This window comes from Ceratotherium simum, chromosome 1 (genome assembly GCF_057802395.1).
Source record: "Ceratotherium simum simum isolate JZ-2026a chromosome 1, ASM5780239v1, whole genome shotgun sequence".
Taxonomy (NCBI): domain Eukaryota; kingdom Metazoa; phylum Chordata; class Mammalia; order Perissodactyla; family Rhinocerotidae; genus Ceratotherium; species Ceratotherium simum.
In genome coordinates, this window is record NC_141900.1 from 30,331,482 (window position 1) to 30,356,937 (window position 25,456).

Consider the following 25,456-nt stretch of genomic DNA (forward strand, 5'->3'; position numbering starts at 1 on the left):
GTGACAAGGTGGGGGTTCGAGGTCCCCCCTGAAGTCACTGAGTCTGTCTTTGTGTTGTGCCTGTGATCGGAGGAGGGGTCCCCTTAGATGGGGTCAACCCCCCTCTGGAGTTGCTGAGTCTGTTTTTTGTTTGTTTGTTTGTTTGTTTGTATTTGTCGAGGATGCTCAACATTAAGGTATTTGAGGAGGACGCTTGACATTAATCTTGTTTTTCCACAGTCCAGCTTTTCTGGACTCCTAGGTCTCCTTTTTTTTCCTTGCCCTCCCTATCAGTGGTTGCTGGGTGAAATCCAGCATCTATCAGTTTTATTTTCCCTTTAAGGATTTAGTTTGGCCTGAGTCAGACTTGGCTTGAGGAAACTTGGCCTGGGTCTAGTTTCAGGCTATGAGGGTGCTAAACCTCCTCTGGGCAAAACCTTGTGGCATCTGCGTCACCACCAACCATTACAAGTTGCTCCTGGGAGGTTGGAAACAGACCATAAGAAAAGATCCTAAAATATGAGGGAGCAAGCTCCATCCCCGAGGAGAGCCCGTTGTGCTGCATCCTCCAGAATTGGAAGGCCTTCGGGTATTCCCCACTGACCCGAGAGCAGATGATCTTTTTATGAAACACAGCCTGGCTGCAATATTCACTGGAAGATGGGGAAGAATGGCCATAAAAATGGGACCCTAAATATTAACACCATACTACAATTGGATCTATTTTGCAAAAGAATCTAGAAATGGGAAGAAATCCCTTATGTTCAGTGCTTCATGGCACTATGTCTAAGTGAAGGGTTACAGGCTGAATCGAAGACTTCAAAAATACTTCCCATATTATGAGATCTTTCTGATGAGGAGGACCTGCTCTTCCAAATCAGGAAACATGGGACTAAGGAAAGCCCACCTCAGAGTCCACCTCGCACACATACCCCGAGCAATTCCTCTACAGGGAATTGGACTCTCCAACAACAAAAGATTCTTCACCCTCCTCTTCCAGATAGTACAAACCTGGATTAGGAACTAGTTACAAACCTGGGATATATCCCTTAAGACAGGTGCCTGATGGTGAGGGGTGACTTATTAATGTGCACGTCCCCTTTTCTACTTCTGATTTGTATAATTGGAAGACACACTAAAGGATTGAAAGCTGACCCAGAGGAATTCATAAACCTGTCACTCATAATCCAACCTGGGCAGATATTCAAAGCCTGTTAACTACACTCCTCACGGTTGAGGAAAAGTCAGCTGTTTTGTTAAAAGCTAGAAAATAAGCAGATAACGAATATGACCCAGGATCAGTCATTCGCAGGTCTAGTGAACAGGTTGTACCAGGGACTGACCCTGAGTGGGATCCCAATGACCCTGATGATCATGAAAAAGAAGACAAGAAGATGAAAAGGTAAGCTGCCCTGTTACCTGTGGCCCTCCAGTCTACTCAAGGTAACCTGAGGAAGAGAAGGAAGACACCATGGGTGAGTGACCCCAGCCCCACTGAGGGACCAGAAGGCCACCAACAAAGCTGGGGAATAATCAGTGTGTGCACTGCAAACAGGAAGGGCATTAGTGGCAGGACTGTCCCAACCATCCCCAGAGAGGGAAGGGATTGAACAGGACCAAGCCATGGCACCTTCCCTTGACTACAGATGAGAAGTGACAGGGCCATGGGGCTCCCCACTTGGCTCTAGGAGCCCTGGGTGACCTTGGCAGTAGGAGGAGAACATGTTAAAATTCTTGCTCCATACTGGAGCCACATTCTCTATGTTGAATGCCCACAAAGAGAAACCTTTCTAAAGGAAAGTGTGACATAAAAGAGGTATCAGGAAAAGGTGAGACCAAAAGGTCTCTGGAGCCCTTGACTTGTGAAATAAGATCTGTATGCATCAGAATGCCCTGTTCCCCCTCTGGGGAGGGACATGCTATCTAAAGTTAAGGCCCTCAATAAGCTAGGAATAAGATAAAATAGAGATCCAAGTCCCCAAAGTGGGGGAGTTGAGCTTGTGGCCCTATTACAGGATACATCAGCACCTGAGAAGGAAAAGATTCCCCTAAATGTTTTAAGCCGAGCTAACTCCAAAATATGGGCACAAGGACAGGCGGGGCGAGCAGCCAGTGCCATGCCAGTAAAGGTAAAATTGAAGCAGATAGATCACTGACCCCTTGAAGCCAGAAGCCATAAAGACATACTTTCCTGTAATCAATAGGCTTTTAGAATAGGGATTGATCAGGCCATGGAGATTCCCATGGAACACTCCCATGTTACCTGTAAAAAGGCTGAGAACAGGGGAATATAGATTTGTTCAAGACCTTAGTGCTCTCAATGCTATACAGTACTGGATTTAAAATAAGAAATATCTTCATTTTGTTTCTGGCATAGAGCTCCTAAAACTCTTGAAATTTCCCATATGAGAGCCATAGGGGCATCTTTCCTTATAAGTACTTTAGTCCTCAGTTCTTGAAATAACTCCAGAAGAATAAAGGTGAAATGGGTGTCTTTTGTTTTTCCTAACAAGCTCTTTTCAACCACACCTGAATTCATGTTAATAAGATGACTTTTCGAAACCCCTAAGGGTCGGGGCTGGTTGCCAGGGAAACCAATTGTGTGATTTGGGTGTTGGAACTTTCAGCCCCATCCCCCTCCCCACACCTCTGAGGTGGGGAGAAGAGCTGAAGATTGAGTTCAATTGCCAATAGTCAATGATCTAATCAACTATGCCCATGTAATGAAGCCTCTATTAAAACCCAAAACGATGGGGTTCAGAGAGCTTCCGGGTTGGTAAAGGCATGGAGATTCGAGGAGAGTGGCATGCCCAGAGAGTCTGGGAGTTCCATGTCCCTTCCCCACATATTTTGCTCTATGCATCTCTTCCATCTGGCTGTTAAGTAAAATGATTTCCTGAGTTCTGTGAGCCACTCTATCAAATTAATTAAACTCAAGGAGGGGGTTGTGGGAACCTCTGGTCTGTGACTGGTTGGTCAGAAGCACAGGTGACAACCTGGACTTGCAACTGGCATCTAAAATGAGAAGCAAAGCATAATCCTGTGGGACAGAACCCTTAACCTGTGGGATCTGATTCTATCTCCAAGTGGATAGTGTCAGAATTGAGTTAAATATGTTAAACTTCTTAGCCAGTAAAAGATATAAAGTGTCTAAAGGGAAGGCACAAATATTTAAGAGGCTGTAAAGTATTTGGCCTCATCATTTCAAGGGGACAACACAGCCTTCCCCAAGAGAGGAAAATGGTAATATGTCAACTTGCTTCACCAAAAACTCGTAGGCAGCTACGAGGATTCTTGGGGATGGCTGGTTTTTGCTGCATTTGGATCCCTAACTTTGGATTAGTTGCTAAGCCTCTCTATGATAAACTACAGGGGCCAGAAATGGACCCCTTTGAATGGGATAAGCTATGTGACCAAGCTTTCAATAAGCTTAAAAGCTTGCTAATGGAAGTGCCTGCAGTGGCCTTACCAGACCCGAGCAAAACATTTGACCTATATGTTGGTAAAGACAGGGAACAGCTATAGGAGTGCTAACCCAATGTTGGGACCCCTAAAAAGAGTGGTAGCCTATTTCTCAAAGCAGCTAAACACCGTGGTGAAAGGATGGTGCCCATGCTTGAGGGCTGTAGCTGCCATTTGCCTCTTAATTAAGAAAGCAGAAAAACTGATCATCAGCAAACCAATAATCGTGTGGACTCCCTATCAAGTCTCTAGCCTACTAGAGACTAAAGGATATCTATAGCTATCCCAGAAGAGAATACTACCATGTCAGGCTATGCTGCTAGATTCCCCTCAGATTTCTTTCAAACCCTGTCACAGCTTAAACCCAATTACCCTGCTCCTTGATTCCAATGGGCCTACTACCCATGCCTGCCCAGAAGTGATTGATCAGGTTTACTCTAGCCACAGAGATCTCTAGCGTGAACTATTGCCTAATGTAGAGGAAGTATGGTTTGTAGATAGGAGCAGCTTCATGAATAATGGACAAAGAAGAGCAGGTTATGCAGTAGTATCCCTGCATACAACCATGAAAGCCAAGGAGCTGACACCAGTCACCTTGGCTCAAAACCAGAAATAATTGCATTAACCAGAGCTTTGGAATTGGGAAAACAAATAATAATAATAATAATAATAATAATAATATACACAGACTCTCAATATGTTTTCTCTGTAATTCAAGCTCATGCAGCCATTTGGAAAGAAAAAGGACTTCTTAATAGCAGCAGCAAAGAAATTAAACACGGGCCAGAGCAGTACAAGGCCCCAAGAAAGTAGCTGTGATCCCTTGTAAAGGCCATCAAAGGGGGGAATCAGAGACCATAAAAGGGAATAATTTGGCAGATGCAACTGCAAAAAGGGCTGCTATATCAGGAGAGCTTCTCCAATTACCATTAATTTCCACTCTACCCTTCTATGAATTTACACCAGTGCATTCCCCTGATGAAGTAAGGGAAGCCACTACACAGGGTTACCAGTGGTCCCCAATAGTCAAGAGCTAGATGATAAACCAATGAGGGAAGATTTACATCTCCAAACAAACAGCTTGGGGGCTCCTTCTCATGAGTCTACCCATTATGGAAAAAGACCTTATAGCTATGGCTGACAAAGGTCATATGCACCCCAGGTATAAAAGAATTTATTGAAAAAACAACTGGACAATATGTTGCTTACCAGAAGAATAATGTACAAACCAGACCTCCTGTACCTCCCCTGGCCAAAGCCACTCAAATTTGTGGAACTTTACCAGGAGAAGACTGGCAATTTGATTTTACTGTTATGTCCATGGCCCCCGGAGGGTACAAATACCTCTTGGTGTTTGCGGATACATTTACTGGATGGATTGAAGCCTTTCCTTATAGGTTGGAAAGGGAGAATGAGGTAACAAAAGTATTGTTAAAAGAAATAATTTCCCATTTTGGGTTGCCTAGATCAATTCAGAGTGACAATGGGTCAGCTTTTATATCAAAAATAACCTCTGAAGTAGCCAGAGTTTTAAAAATTAAATGGAGGCTACATGCCACATGGATACCCCAGTCGTCTGGAAAAACTGAGTAGGCCAATCCAATTTTAAAGAATACGTTGGCTCAATTATGCCAAGAGACACAGGAAAATTGGCTAAAATTACTGCCACTAGCCCTCACTCAGATAAGGGCAGCTCCAAACAGCAAACTGAAGTTTAGCCCGTTTGAAATGACCTATGGGAGGCCGTTCCCTAAAGACTCAGATTTGCTCACAAACCCAGACCCAGAGGTTTCCATGACAATCAAACAGATAATCAATCTGAAGCAGGTGGTAGATGCACTCAATAAATATGGAAACTTATGTCTTCCTTTGCCTATAGAGGTCAAGCTCCACTCATATGAACCTGGAGATTGGGTCTATCTTAAAACTTGGAAAAGCAGTTCATCCCAAGATCAGTTAAATCTTATTTGGGTATGGCCTCGCTTGGTGTTACTAACCACTCACTATTCCCTAAAATTAGAAGCAGTCACCCCTTGGATCCACCACACACAGGTAAAAAGGCGCCCATGCCTGAACATCAAGAGAGATCGTCACAGAAAATTGATGTATTCCTCAATCAATGATGTGTGCAAACCACTCTCCAATTTGAAACTTCTGTTACAGCGACACTATAAAGATAAGTAAATCCCAATGATCTGTCAATCTTTGAATCACTGGCTATCCACCCCAGGCCCTGCCCTGGATCCTAAACAAACTGCATATTATTTAGGCATGGTATGCTTACAAGGAGGTTGCATGTTCCTGGGCAGCAAGGTCCATCAGAGAAGGATGGGCAACCCAGTATCTAGACTATAAAAGAGTTGGCGGAATCTGGCGGGATCCTAAACATATACTAAACACATTGAGGCTATAAAATTACACATGGTTGTTACAAACAACTCGGGGCTATGCCGGTGGTGATCCACAAACCTATGTGAGATTAGCTGGAAATTCTGCTCCTCGACTGGTCCCTATGACAACGCCCATGCTCAGCAGGAAGCAGTTACAGAAGATGGACCTTCAACTTGTGCCCCTCAAGAATGAGGAGAAGGATAAAATTAGAGGGATTTTCTCACCAACTAATTGCCTGAGGAACTCAAAGGTGGGTTTGGAAGCATTTAACTGTTTTTCCGAATTGTTTTTTTTTTCCTTTTGTTATGTTAAGGGGATACAATCACCATCCACCCTGAACCAGACCACGGCTCACCACAAGAGCTACACCTATGTCCTTTGGCTTATTTTTAATGCTAAAATCTCTCCAGGAGGAGATTAGGCCTTATTACCAAAACCTTCAATGTGTGTGGAAGCATGTTTTCCAACTGAGCCTGTACAAGTGAATGCCCACCTCTCCCTTTTGAATATTTATTCCCCATCCAAGATAAAAGGTCCCTGCTTCCCTTCGTTCAGGGAGCCATGACTTTGGAAATGATTCCGCGTGGTCTCCTATTTTCTGCAAATATACTTTACTTTGTGAGACAACTACTTCTGGTGGAGAGTCTGATTTAACTCGCCAGGAGGCAAACCCACTTTGTTTTCGGTAACAGAAGATACAAATAAAAGGTTATTCCAGGCAGAAGAGCACTAGAATATACAAGGGCATATATCATCGTATGTTGTGCTTACATACGGCATTTTTAATGTCTCCTACTCTGGAGTGTGACCTCCTTCAGGACAAAGACCATGTCTTATTATCTTTGAATCCCCAGCACCTACCTAGCCCAGAGTCTGAGACAAATTAAGTACTTAGTAAATATTTGTGGAATTGAAGTAGTTCGGTATACTAGAACACAGAGAATATGTGGGGGTAGTGAGAAGTGAGGCTGGACATAAAGGCAGAGCCTAAGATGGCAGTGTGGAGATTTTGGTTAAAAATGCAGGTAATGGGAAGCCACTAAAATATTTTATGCAGGAAAGTGACTAAGACTATAACTGAGTGTTAGAAAAATAAATCTGGCTGCATTGTTTAGGATGGATGAGAATCAGGAAAGGCAGGGGCAGGGAGACTACCCAGAAGTAACTGAAAGATGGTGAGTCCCTGAATTACGGCAATACCAAGAGGAAGAGGAAGATGTTTAAAAATCTTGCATCTATTTTTTGTTTCTACTCACACATTGAGGAAAATAAATATAAAATTGACGTAGTCATTTGTTTCACTTTCTTTTACCATAACCAATTCTATTGGGTTTACTTTCAAACAAATTTGACAAGGAAAAACAGCTGCAAAAATAGTGACTAACCTGAAGTATCATCATTTCAAGATGATTTAATGTTGCCTTATGACAATGATAGCATCAAAACGATTAAAGCATGCTTTGCCAATCCTTTGAAGCCAAACTAAATAATTAGACTTAGGCATTACATATGAAAATTTCTCAGGCTGAGGCACACATTTTGAAAAGACCTTGGGACAGGGATTGGAACAGGTTCCCTCTTCCCCAAGCAGCTTATCTCCCTTGCGTTTCTGCCAAACCAAGCAAAGTCACTTTTGTTTCCAGGAGATCATCAGCTAAAGCCCAGGAAATAAAAAAAGTTCAATCCAGAGCCTGCATCTTAACACCTAAAGCTAATACACCCCCAGATTTCAGGAATCAGAAATGGATTCTGGCTCCACAGGCTGCAAACTCATGAACCTTAAAGATTAATAATTTGACAGTATATTTCAGAGCTTTCTTTTTTTCTTTTCCTAAACTGACAATTCTCAGGCATGTGATTTTTAAGACTGTCCACAGTTTATGATCCTTTTGAACAGGAACTCTGTCTCTTTTTTCCCTCCTGGGGTGGTGGGGTGAGTGTGTTACTTCACACACGCCATTCGGAGGAGGCCTGCTCTGTACTGACTTAACCAGCCCCACCTTTCCTCAGATGACAGCAGCATTTACTTCTAGGACCTAAATGCACTCTTTGTTCTATCTACCTAAACCTTTGACCTAATCCACCACAATCACTCGTTCTAACTGTTCTTTTTAGTAATTCACTGTCCTATCATCTTGTTCTCAGCTTGTAATCTCACTCAATTGCCCAGGCCCTCAAATTCCCACTCTTGTTCTGGCAATACACTCTTGGAAGATCTACAAGATGATTGCTTCTGAAATAAATGAAGCAAAGATATGATTATTCATTTATCCCATGAGTTTAAATATGGAAATCATGCACATGATGGACTGTAATTGAATGACGACACAGACAAGGTGTTCATGATCCATAAACCACTACAGAGCAACAAGATGGTTCTGAGGATCTAATACCCTATAAACAACATGATATTTTCATATGTTTGTATGTATGGATGAATTTTTTTGAAAAGTATGTCCAGAGTCTTCATTGACATCTTCCAACATCTTACCAAAAGTCACAGGGAAAATTGTATGTTTCCCACGTATAGTTAATCACCATATTTAGAATAATTTCTCATTTCTAGCACAAGAAAGTAAGTCACTACCCTCATAAAACTTGACTTTTGAAGGCAAATGACTGACTCATCTAAGATCGCTAGGTACTCTGCAGTGCTGCAAAGACTGATAACAAGTTCCCCTCTCATGGATCTTACAGCCTACTGGGGAGGAAATGCTCACCCACAACAAAAATGAAAATATATTTGAGACAAAGGACAATAGTACTTAAAGTAGTAGACTGTTAAAATAACTTTGATAGTAAAATGGAAAGAACTTCCTATCTGTATTTCCTTTAGCAAGCCAAATAATGCTACTTCAGTTCTCTCATCAATATGTGTGAGTGTAGAAACCAAATGGTCTCTAGGCTCCTTCCAACGCCAGCGTTCTATGGCATTAGAACCCCGTGTTGACCTTTGTTAAAACTGAGGTATCAAGAAACAAATTGTCATTCACCTATCTTCTCCTGGCCATTGCTCTGTTCCTTGGAGCAAGTAGTCTCTAACCTTTGGGAAGAACAGAAATACAGTATAAAGCAATTAAAGCTAAAGAGAGATCTTACCAATAATCCTGTTTGATTTACATGTTACCAATTCAGTGAGGTCCAGAAGGGTTAAGTGGGCTTCACAAAAGCAGTTAGATCTTAGTGGCTGAGCGCAGCAACAGTGAATCTACTCACTCACAGCCACATGCCCCTCCGTGTGAGGGGAAGGCTAAGAATCGCATAATCCCTGCTCCTATTTGAAATAAACGTTTGTTCTGAAAAGAATTCTTTGTATCTCCCTTTTAGTATCCCTTAATACAATTGTTCATTCCGCCTGAAGAAACATTTGACCTGATGATCTACATTCTTCCTCTTCACCCCAGAAAGGAAGGGAGTGGTTAGTTACATTGAATCTAATAAATTTAGGATTAAACAACACAGACTTCCTCAATATTTGACTGTTAAATGAACAAAATCCCATATCCTTGAAATTCTGCATTTATTGCCAGAAATCCTGAACTGGGTGGAGTTGACAGTTTCTCTCATGAAAAGACTACATAGCTAAAAAATGGCTTCCCATATCCTTTAAAAAAGAACATTGAACAGGAAATTTTTTTAAAAATAAGAAAATCAAGGTTATTAAAAGCAGAACGTCATGGGGTAAAAAGGAAATCACCTTTGAGGAAAGTCAATTTCCAATCAACTCCAACCTAAGAAGCAGAATTCCTCAGCAGAGAAAGTTTACAACCAAAACTGGATCCAGATCAAAACCCAGTCACCTTTCTCTTCCATTTCAGGACATTCAGCACAAATTCTTGCCCCACCCACTTCTCTTTTCCTCAAGGAAATAGCCATTATATCAGTAGGGCTGTTCTGAGGTTTCTTGAATATGGTCACATCTCCAGTGTGTTCCCTGCAAAGCTGTCGAAGTAAAGAAGTAAAGGAGTTTTTATTCCTGCCTTCTCCATAAATTCAGCTTTCCTCCTTGATCTCTGAATTCCCAGGGCTTTCATGCTGACTGTAAGTATCCAAAGACTCCTATGGAATTCCTTCTTCCCACAGTTTCCAGAAATGTTTTGGCTACCAAACCATTCTCCCCCAAAAAAGCATGTTCTCAGTTTAGGTCAGGAATTGAGTAAAGAGAGCAAACTGCTCATTCCAAAATGAAAATTAGTCCCTAATGTTGTGGCTCACTGAGTCCCTTTGGCTCTCTGTGAAGTTGTATTTGCTTCTCCAGCTTTTGGTCCAAAGCAAGGATTCTTTCTTGGATGCAGCCTTTGGAAAATTAACTCATCTTAAATTGGCCCCACCTGACTTGCAACTGGTTTTCTCAGGCTTACAATCATATGAAAAGATTTTGGTTACCAAGATAGCTCACCTCCACCAATTAAAAATGCCAATAATTCTCTATTTACGTACTTTTAGTCTCCAGAGCTAACTGCTCAAACAATATCAAATATATAAAAAAAGAATATTATTCAAACCTAAAATCCCTACAAAGGACTACGACAAAATTATATTATCATTCTACTTACCTAAGTGAGAAGTTTAACCCTAAACATTTTCCTTCCTGCAAATGCAAGTCAAATCAGAAAAAAAAAAAAAAATCAAATTCTCATTTTCCCTGAACAGAATGGAGATCATTCTGTTCATTAGGTCTTAGACAGAACATTATCTATGTCAATGATAAATCAGATGATACCACATAGAGAAACATAAATTAGAAACAAATAAAGCCTATTATATCATCAGAGCTCTGTTCTTGCCAAGAGAGGATGTGGAGTAGGAGTGTGGCAATTTTACATTGTCACATTTCCATCTACATCCATGCTTTTAAATCACAGGTTTATTCTTATTTGGCTAGCTTTCAATAGTAGATGCTTTATATAATCCATCACATGTGAGATTCATAATTTATGATTATGAGTTCTTGTAAATTCTTACTTTGAGTAAGAATGAGTCCTTTTATATTCTCAAAAGCTTTGCTATGATAATTTTTCCTATTGACATAAAAGAAAGGCTAACATTATAAATACCTAGTACATTTCCAGAAGAACAATGCCATAATAGAATAAACTTCCTCAGAAATAGTTGAGAGGATAATTCTGGGGAAGATTGATTCTACTTTGACAATTATTTTTTAAATTCCCTTTAAAGTATTGAGAATTTCTCCTTTTCAAATTTCAAAGAAGGTTTAAAATCAAAACACCATGTCACAAATGAATGTGGATTTGTTTTCAATCAAGTATGTGAATTTAATTTTTAAAAAACTCAGAAAGTCATATCTTATTACACCATCTACTATTGACTCTAAATAGTAAGACAAATATGAGAGCAGCAAATAATTCCTTAAGCTAAGATCACCACAAATTAATGTATAGAGCAAAGAGTTATGAGAATAACTTAAAAGATAACAATATTACTTTAAAAAATTAATTACATTAAAGTTAAGTATAGGTACATCAAAAAGTAATGTTACAAGTATATGTAAGCTTGTCTCCTCTCCTATCCCCTGTCCACCCCAATCTAGCCCCCACATTAACACACTTAGTAGATTTTCTATGTATTTTCATATTTATAAGTATGTATACACTATCTTTTGAACCATAATTTTCAGACATTTCCATTGAATTCCTGTTTATAGAAGTTGAGAATTTTAGCTTTCTTACGCCATCTCTTTCCCTCCAACCAAGCTCCTACCATTATAATAATGCCCATCTTTATGAAAGCTGTAGTCAATGATTCCATTACTATTGCAAGGTAAATATTCCTCCCTACTTAGCAAAGCAGTGTTCTCTGATTATACTTTCTTTCCTGAAAAAAATGTTTCTTTTATTAATAATTTCCCAATTGTGACATTTGCTTCGTTTTCTTTAAGATCATGATCAAATCTTTCCACACTTTATGAAAAATGTCTCCATAAAATTTTCAAATGAAATTCTGTCAGATTGTTTTTTGTTTTTCTCCTGGAGACATCCCTCCTAGGGCCTTTCCTCCTTTTCTTACAGTCTGGACTGGCTGGTCTCTGGCCTGAGAAACAGCTTTCTCAAATTTCCTCCTACTTCTCTCCTGTTATGCATCCCATCTTTCCTGGATCTCATGTCTTCCTCCTTGATTTATTTTCTTATTTTGGTGAGCACATCTCCAAAATCTTCCTAAGAAAGGGTGACTAAGACTTAAATTTTTGAAATTTTCCATGTGTGAAAATGTCTCTAATTTACCTTTATTGATAGTTGGGCCAACTATAGAATTCTGGGTTGAACAGCATTCACCTTCAGAGATCTGAGGCATGTATATACTATCTTCCAACTCCCAAAGTCATGGTTGAGAAGTCTCATGCCATCTGTATCCTAAGCCTTTGAATGTATCTTCTGTTTTTTCTGGAAGTTATTTGATCACCTCCTCACTCTTGCTATCTTGCTATTATGAAATTTAAAATAATTGGCATGAATATGTTTTTTTGTTTGTTTTTTCATTTATCAGGCTAGACATTTAGTGCAATATTTGATCTGAAATCTAATTTCCATTGATTTAGGAAATTTTCAGTTTGGCTTTTCATTCAAAACAAACATATGTCAATTATCTGTAGAACTTTTCTCTAGGTTTTCCCCAGAAAGGGTCCTGTAATCACTTGTCCAAGGAGGATAATCCTGGTAGAGATGTGCAGAGAATTTTCATCAGAATATGCACATAGAATTTCACAAGCAAGATTAAAAAGAGTCATAGAATAACATTCTCCTGAGTTTCATGCAGTATTTATAGGGCATAAGCAATAAAATAATGTTTTCCATTTATACTTTCCCATAAATCATTTTTCTTTCATAAATTGTTAGTTCTCTACTGATGACTTCAAAATAAACACCTAAAACCCCACTGCCTCTCCCAAGTCACAGTTCAGAATTTCCAATAGCCTGCTTGGCATTGTCATTTTCCCTCCAATCATCTTATCCTACTGACATTTAATGACTTTAATGACATGACCTAGTCCCCAGGCTCACAATATCAGAATCATTTTTAGTTTCTTTTCCTTATTCCCTTACTCCTTTTTCCCCTATTTAAATAATTGGTACCTCTAAGTCTATTTCACTTCCCTCACACTAATATCCAGCTAAATTTAAAGCTTTATAGATTCTATCATGTAAATTTTCTACTCTTCCTCCTCAAATATTTATTCCTGTCAGCCAGGCTAAGATCCATATTACTACTTCTCTAAATTACTATAACAGGCTCATAAACAACCTTGTTATATTCCCCCTCCCTCACCAATCCCTACCACATGATGCAACCTACTGCATTTTCCCCCCTAAATCACAATTAAGTTAGACCAATTTCACGATCAAAATCCTCCAATGCCTACATATATTGCATTCAACAAGCTCTAAATTTCCTCCAATGTTCAAAGTTCAATTTCATACTCAACATCTTTTGAAATTCTTCTAAATGTTTGGTTTTATTTACCCTAATCCTCTGGCATTAATCTCTTTGCAGTTAGTTTGTCCCTTAAAAAGAGTAGAAGCCCTTGCAGATAAGAATAATGTCTAAATCACAGCTGTAATTCATCACCATTTCTTGCATATAAGAAGTCTAATAAACATTTAATTAATGATTTTTCAAACTAGTGATTCTTGTTTATGTTGGTTTATCTACCTTCCATCTAAACATCTAAGTCAGGATTTATTATAGTCTTATTAATAATTTAGAGGTTAATGTGCCATTTGGAGACCCAATTATAGCTCTAATGCTTTGCAATCATAAGAAGTTCCTGTTGTGCTCTCCAAATGCTCATGTAGGGGGTGGGGGAGATGAGAGAGCATCTGAAAGAAAACATTCTAGAGCAGTCCTTCTCAGGATTTAACAAGCATTCAAATCAGCTGGAAATCTTGTTAAAATATGGATTCTCATTTAGAAGTCTGGAAGGAAGCCTGAGATTCTGCATTTCTAACAAGCTCCCAGATTATGCTGCTCCTGGTCCTTGAACCATAGCTGGAGTAGAAAGGCTAAAGAACACTGTGGCCCCATTGCATGGAAGAGCTGGACTCGTTCCCTTTGCTCCTTACTAGAGTTTCTCTCAAACCCTTAAATGATGGCATGCGTTAATTTATGCAAGATGGCCAGATTATTATTTTTTCCTTCACAATTCCACATTGGTCAAACCTGTACATCCCTAACTTATTCTAACTTAATTCCATTAAGTTATAACTAACTTAATTCCTATAAGTAATAAATGACCTGCTTAGTTTAAACCGATGATATATAAACTTCCTCCCCTCAATTTTCTCATACAAAGAAGGGAAGTACATTTATTTAATACGCATTAACCTGGAAGGAAGATGCAAAGATGACAAGTTATGATGTATTATTGACTTTTAAGTAATTTTCCTGTTATCTGTGGCAGCAGAAATTCTTCATAAGATGCTTAAATATATTTTTAAAGACCTTCAATTTTCTTCATCTTTTACTTCAATTAATTCGATAATAAATTATGTTTGGTCTCTCTTTGAAGCTTGTCATAACATCCATTTTGTGCTGTATAACATCCAAGGTGCTTTCCCTATATTATTTAATGTGATCCTCAAGGAGAACCAGAAGGATTATCCCAAATTTCCAGATGAGAAAACCTAGACTTACAAAGAGCAAATAATTGTTGTAACGGTGTATGGACAGTGTATGCCGGAGAAAGAGCTAAAACCTACCCAAGTCTTCTAACTCTAAGCCCCATCACCCATTACAGATATATTTTATATTTTAAGATTTAGCATTACTTAGAAAAACAAGATGCTTTTTCAAAACAACTCTACTTACGTTTTTACAGAATACACCCACAGACAAGTTCATGTTTATTGCTTCTTCCACCTCATCATTCCATTGGGATTACTGAAATATTTATCTTATTTTCTAGACTGTGTCTGACTCACTGTGGCGTTAGTCAAATAAACCTCTTTATGAGTATCTTTCTTTATAAGTAAAAAGCACTTTAGTTCTAATTTATGCCTCTTTTGAATAGAATTAAATCAGCACGTTTAAAGGACTGTTACAAAAATGCCAAGTGTATATTACCAGTTCTTAAGAAACAGAGAGGCATTTGTCAAATTTTCTGTTAAAAAAGATCCAACGACATTATTTAAAAAATGTCCTTAAATTTATATTTTTATACATGTATTGAAAGAATCTTACTGCAAAAATTCCTTTAATAAGATCCAAGGACTTAAAGCCAAATTTTAGGTAAATGAAGTCATAAAAGAAGCAGTTGCACATAAAAATTTTTATCTCCTCAATAATTTAGGGAATAGTAAACCAACTATATACAAGATCTGTTCAAAAATAACTTTTTTCACCAAAACAATAGTTGACTGGGTTTAATCCCAGAAAAAATTGCCTTTACTTAAGTTATGCCCCCTCAAAATTTCCTTCCATGTTTATGCGTAACCAAAGACACAACCAGTGTCTCATGACGAAGTTCCCTTTTACCTTCTGGGAGGACACTGCTGACCACTGTAGACCTCGGTGACTTTTATATATCTTCTTCATTCCAGGAAATCTTTTTGTATGATATTTGTATGGCAATATTACATCATATATTACCTTATATTATTGTGTAACTTCTACTACTCTGTGAACCTCCACAGATCGATAATGTTTAGAATAGTGCTCTACATACAATGTTAAATAGATTTTAATTATTATTAAATAATATTGTTGGATACAGGCAAGTTGTAGCACAAACACTATTGAATTGAAAAGCCAGGAGTCTTGGATCAGTTTTTTACTTATCTACTATGTGACCCTGGGGTTATTATTTAATCTTTCTGGAGTTTTACTTCTAAATCCTTACATATCAATTTTCTAAACATATATAGTACTTAACAACCTGTATCACTATATCAAACTGAGCACATTCCTCCTTGAAAATATTTTTATATCTTTTTAATCTCTCTTTCCATCTAGACAATAGTTGGCATACCAGATAATAGTTTATTATGCAAAATAAGCCAGTTTTATTAACATATGTTCTAAAAGTAGCCTGTTTTTAGAGAAAAAAGATGAAGTCTCATCAACATTTTCTTCAATAGGATACAGACTATCCCATGTCTCTCCTGAATCATCAATTATTGCTTTCCCAGATTATTTTAATTAGCATATAAATTTGCTGTTATTTACCATATAAAAAAACAAGTCTCTTGATCTCATTGTCCTTCCAGCTACTACTGCCCATGTCTCCATTAGGGGAATTGTAAGAATTATCTTGTAAGAATTGTTAGAATGTAAGCTTGTAAGAATTATCTATAATTGTCTCCAGTCACTGAGCCCATGCTTTTAAGAATCCATCCGAATTGTGCTGTGCCTCTCACACTCAAAGACACTGTCTCGTCAAGGTCAACAATTTTGTTGTTAAATTTAATGTTAATTTTTACTTATCATCTTTCATGACACATTAGCTGAATATGACACTGCTGGTAATCCCTTTTCCTTTACTTTCTTTCTTTAACTTCCTCTATACTACAACTCCTGATTTTTCTCCTACACGCCTGGGCACTTCTTTTCAGTTCACTTTGATGCTCATTCCTCCTTTCTCTAATTTCCTGACTTGAGAGTGTCCCAGAATTCAATCCTTTGAATTCTTCTAAATCACTTAGTTATCTCAGAGTCTCAGGAATTTAAAAATTTCTATATGCTAACTGCCAAATTCATATCTTCAATTGACATCTTCCATAAACTCCAGAAATTATATACTTTAATGCCTTCTTGGCATTTCACTCAGATATCTAATAGCCTTCTCAAACAAATATATCCACTTGATCTTCCCCCCAAAACCTACTTCTTTCACAATCGTTGCCATCTCAATTAATGGTAACTTCATCCTTAGATAAAAAAAAAAAAAAAAAAATATGGAGTCTGACTTGACTTCTCTTTCTCTTACTTCATATCTAATCTATCAACAAATCCTGTTGGCTCTACCTTCATATCCTCTTCTTCTACCTCCACTGCAACCAGTCTGGACCATAGACCATCATTTCTCATCTGTATTATTATAATAGCCTCAAACTTGGCTCCCTACTTCCCTGATCTCTCTCTTTCAGTGTATTCACAACACAGAAACCAGAGTGGTCCTACAACAGTGAGAGTCAAATCATGTCACCTCTGTGCTCAAAATTCTCCAGTGGATTCCCATAACACTCAGACTAAAAGCCAACGTTTTAACAATGGCAACAGTGGAAGGATCAAATTCTTCTTCTCTCCTATTAACTCTCTGATTTAATCAATCTTTTTCTTTCCCCCATCCCACTGTTTTTTTTTTGGCCATAATCTCTTCTTTAAGATCCTTGAACATGCCAGACACCTTTTTGCCTCAGGACTTTTGCACTTGCCGTTCCTTTTGCCAAAAAACATTCTTTTCCCAAGTATCTGCATGATTGGCAACAGTAATCTCTTTAAGTATTTGTGAAAACATCACTCTCCCAGTGATCTCTTCCCTGACCACCATATTTGACTACTACACCCCCACCACTCTCTAGCTAACTTTCCTGATTCACTTTTCTCCATAGTACTTATCATCTATCTTGATATGTAATGTACTTATGTGTGGTCTGCCTTTCCATATCAGAATATAAACTACATAATGACAGGGATTTTTGCCTCTTCTATTTGCTGATATATCCCCTTGTTGCCAGAACAAGGCTAGAACCATAGCGGGCATTCAGAAACTACTGTTATTAACTGTCAACAGTTGAATATCGTATACACAATAAAATTATCCTTGAACTCTTAATCCTATGAAAGCTCAAATGCACAGCATCAGTTTAGAGAAAGTATGTCTGGGAAAACAAGTGAGTCCATTCAAACATGGCACATCCACCAAAATTGAACCATCAATGACTTGCTTTACAGAAAAAATATATTATATGGGAATTCTTACTGTAAGAATGATAATGCTTCTTCACTAAATACTTAGGGGGAGATATTCAGAGCAAGCTATCTTCTTTTCCCATTAATTTGACAACAAAAATGCCCACTTTAGATTGCATCATATAGTCTGAACTCCTGAATGATTCTGATTCATTTTAACCCACTCTGAGGGCTACCGACCACTCAAAGACACTCAAAGAATTATCTATAATCGTCTCCAGTCCCTGAGCTCAAGCTCTTAAGAATCCATCCTAATTGTGCTATGGTTCTCACACTCAAAGACACTACTCTCATCAAGATCAACAGGGACCTTTTTAACTGTAAGGGCTTGTTAACTACTAGAAGACCACAGAGGTAAAAATACTGGGAAGTACCTTCAATAAATTCACAATCCATGGTTGGTACTTGACTGAGGGAAACTAACTCTAGTAGAAAATGTTTTGGGAGTAAACAGAAACAATTTTAATATATGTTGTAAATCTCCAAGGGGGAACTATTTTTCAAACCTGTTTACACAGGGAAACCTATTATCTAGTAAGATAATAATGTTTCACAAAAAATAATAATTGAAAGCATTTATAAAATGCTTACTATGCCAAATACTGTTTTAGGTGCTTTACGTGGATCAATACACCTTCACAACAACCTTAGTAGAATTAAATAAATTAATGCATTTAGATTTATTGCTAGATTTACTATGTTATGAATAAGAAAACTGTAGCACAGAAAATAAACATCCAAATATCTCACAACTAGTAATAGCAGTTAAGACCTAAGCAGTTTGGCTTCAGAACTTGCTTTCTTCACTGTTACATCATACTGAATCAAGATAATAGAACTAATATTAGATGAGTCAAATGAAATAAGTTAGATGAGTCAAATAGCCATGAATCTCTACTTGAGACACATGCATTTCACAGATAAAGTAATTTGTAAAAAAAGAAAATCATATAGACTTATCCACTTATATCTCAGAGAATTCCAACAAAACAAAGAAACATTCTATCAGTTACATTAATGTTTAGTTATAGAATAGCAGATACAATTTTAAAGGCGATTTCAAGTTATTCTTTACTATGAAAATATATATAACTTTTGGAGGAGCAGAAAATAATTAGTATTATTGGTAGTTATTGAAAAGAGCATACCGCCAAAGAAGTAATGGTGAAATCTTATTTTCTTTTGTATCTTGATACTTGTATTCCTGAATATGTAATGTTTCCCTCAAGGGAACAAGGTGACAAGAACATGGGCCTTGAACTAGAGAAATGAAAGCACACAACTTAGTTCTGCCACTTAATAGCTTCTTGCTTTGGGGTAGGCCTTCAGATTCTGAGCCTCATGTTTCTTATCTATAAAAGGGGTATAAAAACAATGGTTTTCAGAGTGTCATAAAACTTAGACATGATGAAGTTTAAGTAGAGTACCTGGACCCAGTCACTCTCTTGCTTTATATTCTTCATAGCACTTCCCACTATTTAAAATGATTCATTTATTTGTTTACCTCTTCATTGTCTGTCTCCCTATCTGGAAAAATAATTCAAAGGGGACAGTGACTTTTCTCTGACCTAGGACAGTGCCAGGTACATAGTGGGTATTCAACACATAATTGTAGAATAGGTGAATATATGGTAAGTACTAAGTGGGTTAGTTTCCTTCCTGATGTCTTATATGTGTGGGTTCAGTGTTAACTGGTATTTTGTAGGTTTACTGTGATTCTTTGAGAGAGCAAGGGTTTTTTGGGAAAAATATTCAAATGGAATTGATAGCTGAATTCTCCTTATCACAGGTGCAAAAGGACGTAGTGAGAAAACAGACTATATATATATGACAGATCTATATCTATATCTATTATAAGCCATTCAAATGTAAGTTAATACTAAAATGTAAAATAGGAAAGAAAAAAGCTAAAGAGAATATGCAAAAAGAAAAAAAAGATGAAAGAAACTACAATTCATCTTAAGGGATGAATCTTTTTATATTGGTTAACTTTCATTTTCTCTTCCTTTTCCAAAGTTTTTGTCCATTTCCTCTTTAGCTGTGTTACCTAACTCATCTTCTGGAGTTTTCCAAACAAATAACATTGCAAACACTAATGATTCCTGGGTATAAATATCCTTAACTCATATAAGTTCCTTCATGATGACTGTGAGATAGAAAATGTTTACACTATTACAAGATTGAAATAGATTATCTCTCAAAAATTATATTTACTACATCTGCAGTATAAACTGTACAAGTCACTGGGAGAAGCCCACCTTGTAGGGCAAAATATATATATTAACTTTCCAACACAAAATCCAGAAATATAGTACGAAGAATTCAAAATATGCAACTGAAGGGAAATCTCCCTAGTCAACAATAGAACCAAACAAGCTCCCATGGATTCAGAGGTTTAAAGCTAAGTCTTTATCAAAGAGCATTCTTTGGATAAAATGGTTATTATATTTCTATTGGCCTTTAAGAAATCCTTCAAAATAATCTTGAAGCTGTTTGAAGGAGCTAACGCTACTGATATTGGCTGCATCTCTGGTCAGCACCTAAGGAAGCATGAATTATGGAAAGCAAAGAAAACAAAGCCGATTTCGTGCCCATAAAAACTATTATTTTTGAAAATAAAATTGATTTTTCATTATGGCTAATTTGTCTAACTTCACATTCTGGCAGTGTTTTAGTGCCCAAGCACAAACATTTGACTCTCTCAAAACTATCTAAGCAATGGGTGGTACTAGCTGATCTCAATTCATTAGTCAGAGTCACAAGAGGAAGACAGAGAATGCCAAGGGAAAGTTGTGATTATTATCTCAGAAGTAGGATTGAGGTATACAAGCAATTTTTCTCACCATAACCCTAAATTAGCAGTAATTTTTATGTCACAACTTTGGTTTTTCAGGAATAGGCCACTTTTAAAAGATAGTATATCAAGATTTGAACGACTTTCCTTCTAAACTCTCAGATATGGTATAGGTGGATAGGGAAACTGTTGAAATTCTTGAAAGTGGATGGAAAACGTAGGCTGAATAACGCTGAACTGAAGATTTCCAAAGAAAAGACTCCATATTCTTTAAAGTGGAAAGAGGAGTGTTCCATACAGGCTGTCAGTAATTCTCCTAGCCAAGATGACTACTCTATTATTAGCATACAATCTGGAAATGAATGGCTAATAGCAGCCATGGAGAACTAACAGGAGTGTGTGTGTGCACGTGTCTCTCTATTGAGGGTAGGTTGGCAGGAGATTTCTATAATTCCTACCCTGCATTCAGTCTTTGCTACTGCTTACCAGCCTTTGACACGGAGATAACCTACATGTAGATAAAAACCCAGAAAAATATAACATTTGGAAAGTATAGTGAATATAAGAACCATCAAAAGAATAGTTCTTATTGCATTTAATCCAACACTTATACCAGTTCTTTTATATAAGCACTAGGGAGGGAGAGGAGTGAGAATCTATAGAGAGATAAATAAAATAAGATTTTGAATTCTTATAGGGTTGATTCCAAGTCCAAAAACAAGTATTCACACAAAAATACCCCTCTAACTTGGGGTAAACTAATTAGTAGCAGCTATGTGGAATTAGTTCATGTTTTTCTATTTTTAGGGATGGATTTGTTATTTTCAAATGATCAAATTACCTCATTTGAGTTAATATTTTACAATTACTCATACAAAATTTTGATTATGAACACAAATTATCACAATGACAATCTACTTTTTTTCCATAAATTTATCAAAGGACATAAAATCCCACAAATCTGTAAATCTCTTTTGACCACCCAGTGACCTTAAATAGAGCATGTGGTCTTCTTCAACTCCATTTAATTCTGACAATTGAAAATCATATAATCAGTTAGTCAAATATCAGCATGATGCTTCTGTAAACTTTAAAGTTCACTCTGGGAGGCAAGTGCTTCAGGGAAGAACTACTTATGTACAGGGTCTGAGAAATAGGATTAGGCACTGAATCCACAGTGACTGATTATTAACTATTATAAAAGTTTTTTTGCAACTCTGACTTATTTTGCATTGTTCACATTTATCAATGCAATGTTCTTGTATTGCTCACTATATCATAGAAATCAGATAGTGTTTCCTTTTGTTTTTCCTTCAATCTCTTTATTTTCAAACTTACTTTTTTTTTATTGTTTCCTTTTAATATTTGTTTTCTGTTCTTTTCTTAACATACATTTTGAATACAGGCAAATAAACAAATCTGACATGTGCAATATGATAGGCTGTAAAAAAATCCATATACTGTAATGGAGTGATCCACATCTCTCAGGATAGAGAACATTTCCATAATCGCAGAAAGTTTCTTCTCATATCCTTTTCCAGTCAATCATTCCCTCAACTGCACAAAGGCAATGTTCTGATTTTTCTTTTTTAACAGATTAGTTTTATCTGTTCTAAAAATTCTAGAATATAAAAACTCAAAAATAATATATTGCCTTAACTCTTTAATTCATGACTTACAAATTCCAAACAAATACCAACATATAAAATGTGTAATGGGTATAATATGCTAATTCCTCTTACACTTACATTTGACATCAAATTAGCTTTTATTATTGATATTTAATTTGAGCTGAAAATAAGCTGTTTTAAAGACCACAGGATATTAAAACTGCCAGCATAATTTTTACCTGCCAAGTTCATAATAAAGGAGTCTGAGTTCCCTACATTCCTATCATTACTTAAGGTATTAAAGAAGCCAAGGGTGTATCATAAAAGAGAAAATATAAGAAATAAATCTTTGAGCATGAAATTTGGCTCCTTCTCTCTTTCTGTCTCTCGATCTCTTTCTCTCTATATATGTTATACATACATATACACAAGATAATTAAATATAACTCATATAAACTTTGCTTTTATATAATTTAAACATTTAAAAACAATTAGTTTAGCAGACTTCATTTCTTAAATACTTTTTTCATCTCTATATTTTAAGACTTTCACATTGCTTTTTTAAAATAATAAAACGTATATGCTTGGGATGTTAAAGGTATTTTAGCGTGTTAATTTTTCTGAAGATATCTTACTGTTTAAAAAAAAAAAATCCCCTCTAGAGATAAACTAATTAATAGCAGCTATATGCAATTAATGTTTTTTCTATGTTTAGAGATTGGTTTATTTTAATACAAAATTGATTGAGGCCAGCCTGGTGGCATAGTGGTTAAGTATGCACACTCCACTGTGGTGGCCCGGGGTTTGCAGATTCGGATGCCAGGTGCGGACCTACGCACCATTTATCAAGCCATGCTGTGGCAGCGTCCCACATATAAAATAGAGGAAGATTAGCACAGATGTTAGCTCAAGGCCAATCTTCCTCAGCAAAAAGAAGAGAATTGGCAACAGATGTTAGCTCAGGACTAAGCTTCCTCACCAAAGGAAAAAAAAACTGATTACAACTTGTAGACCAAAATTTCCTAATTATGCTAATCAGTAGTTGATCGTTGTAAATAATAGGCTGAAAGATGTACATGAACAGTTTAGGTGTCTATTTTCCTCACAAAAAATAATAAGTAATTGGGCTTTGTGTTCTATAATATTTTTATTAACTGATGCCAATACTATAAACATTTCACTGAAGTCAGTATGCATTTCTAAATAAAAGAAATACAGTAATCAAAAATACAAGGACAATCTGAAAAACATTTGCACATTTACCTTTGTAGGTTAGCTTGACTCGTGGAAGATTTTGCTTAGAAGTTCCAGTGACTGGAAGACACAGCATGGTCATGCTTAGCATCATCAAGCCATGAAAAAGGTAAAAGTCGTGGCTTCTGGACTTTGGTCTATCATCTTTATGAGCATTCATGATGAAAACAATGTTCTCTTTCAAACAGTGTTAATTTAATCTAAAAATAAGAAAAGAAGTATTAATATAGCAGTTTGCAAATTTTCCTAGACTTACTAAATTATAATTTTCTGAATGTATATAGATTTTAAAAAATAATTGATCCTTTTCTCTTGCTTTTACAAATTGCTACAGGGGAAATGAATCAGAACTGAGTAATAAAATTCAGGTCTGGCTTTACCCAGATGTGGAGATAGGTGCAAAACTAAAAATTTAACTACTTATGTTAATTAGCATCCCTTCCTCTACTAAAGTTTTTTTTTTTTAATGCAAATGTAGGAGGAACCAATTTTTTCTGTAACTTGATGAATTCTTTGATTAGATAAGAATACTAGTAGAAGCCTACTCTGTCCCCAAATCAATCCCAAAAGAAAAGACTCCCAAGAAAAACAAATAAAAGCTGTCATTTTGAGGCAGTTCTCTTGTTTCTGACTTAAAAGATATTTTCAAATTCTACTTAAAATTGGGAAAATTGGACATGATCAGGTTAGGGCAACCAGTACAGATTTTAGGCCTGGGACAATGCAATCTAATCTGCACCCTCTGCTATTCCACAGGGCAGCACTTGTGGAAATTAATAAACAGAAACCCCATTAAAATGGAGTTGAGAGGCCAAAAGGGGTAGCTCTCATGCTCTGTGTCCATAGCAGAGCCCAAAAGGAAGAAGAAAGGCTTCCTCTCCTTGACCTGCAAGAAGCTCAGCTGATGAAAGACTGTCACAACTCAGCCAATGAAAAGCCACTACACATCCAACTCTTGATTCCTCCAACAGACTCTTTGTTTACAACAGTCCTCCCAACTTCCTCTTCCCCCTGTAATAATGGTGTCTCTTCCACTTGCTGCTGGGGACTTGCACATGGCTTGCCATGGTTGCCAACCCAGAATTGCAATTCTTTGCTGATCCTAAATAAACTCATTTTTCCTGGAGAAATAACTGGCTGTCCATTTGTTTAAAGTCAACACACTGAATAGAAAAACAAATAGTAAAATAAAAGACTTTATAAGAGGGAGGAGGTGGTTATTACCTAGGTTGCCATAAATAAGCTGCCTTGGTTGTCTTTTTTTAAGACATGGAATAAACCAAAACTCATATATTTCAAACTATGCCTAATAATAATAATTACAAACAACATTCATTCATTATTTATATGTACCAGATACTTTTAAAAAAGTGCTTTACATAAATTAAATGACTTAAAGCTGTTAAATTAACTAAACAAAGAGGCCATTAGACTGATGCGGGTCTGATGCTATTGTGTCTACTTAAGCAAACAGAAATCTAAGCCTGTTAATGCCTCAAAGTCATGAACTCAAAACGCTAAGGACAACCAATCAACGAACAGACAATTAGGCTTTAAGCTATAGCCAATCAAATAATTTCCTTTCTTTTCTTCCATATTTTCTTTATGCAAGCCTTTCCTCTGATTCCCGTCAGTGGAGTGCTCCTAACCACTTCCAGTTTGGTGCTGCCCAACTGGAATAGATTTGTGCTCAAATAAACTCTTAAAAAAATTTTAATATGCTTTCATTTACTTTTTATCAATGCTAATGACAGCCAAGAAGGATAGGTAATTATTTACCTCATTTCATGATGAGGAAACTAAAGTACAGAGTTAAATCGTTCTGCTAAAGTCACACGGCAAATAGGAGATGGATTAAAACATTTTTTCTGGGCCGGCCCTGTGGCTTAGCGGTTAAGTGCACGCACTCCGCTGCTGGCGGCCCGGGTTCGGGTCCCGGGCGCACACCGACCCACCGCTTCTCCGGCCATGCTGAGGCCGCGTCCCACATACAGCAACTAGAGGGATGTGCAGCTATGACATACAACTATCTACTGGGGCT

At 37.1% G+C, this 25,456-nt stretch overlaps 1 protein-coding gene across 1 annotated transcript in view; it reads right to left on the reverse strand.

The window, feature by feature from the left end:
- SEMA3D (semaphorin 3D) overlaps window positions 1–25,456 on the reverse strand; it is a 196,367-nt gene that overhangs the window by 110,223 nt on the left and 60,688 nt on the right. Inside the window, exon 2 of the mRNA XM_004431298.3 lies at window positions 23,425–23,615. Coding sequence (XP_004431355.1) covers window positions 23,425–23,575 — 151 coding nt within the window. The 5' untranslated portion in view covers window positions 23,576–23,615. The remainder of the gene's footprint in view (window positions 1–23,424; window positions 23,616–25,456) is intronic.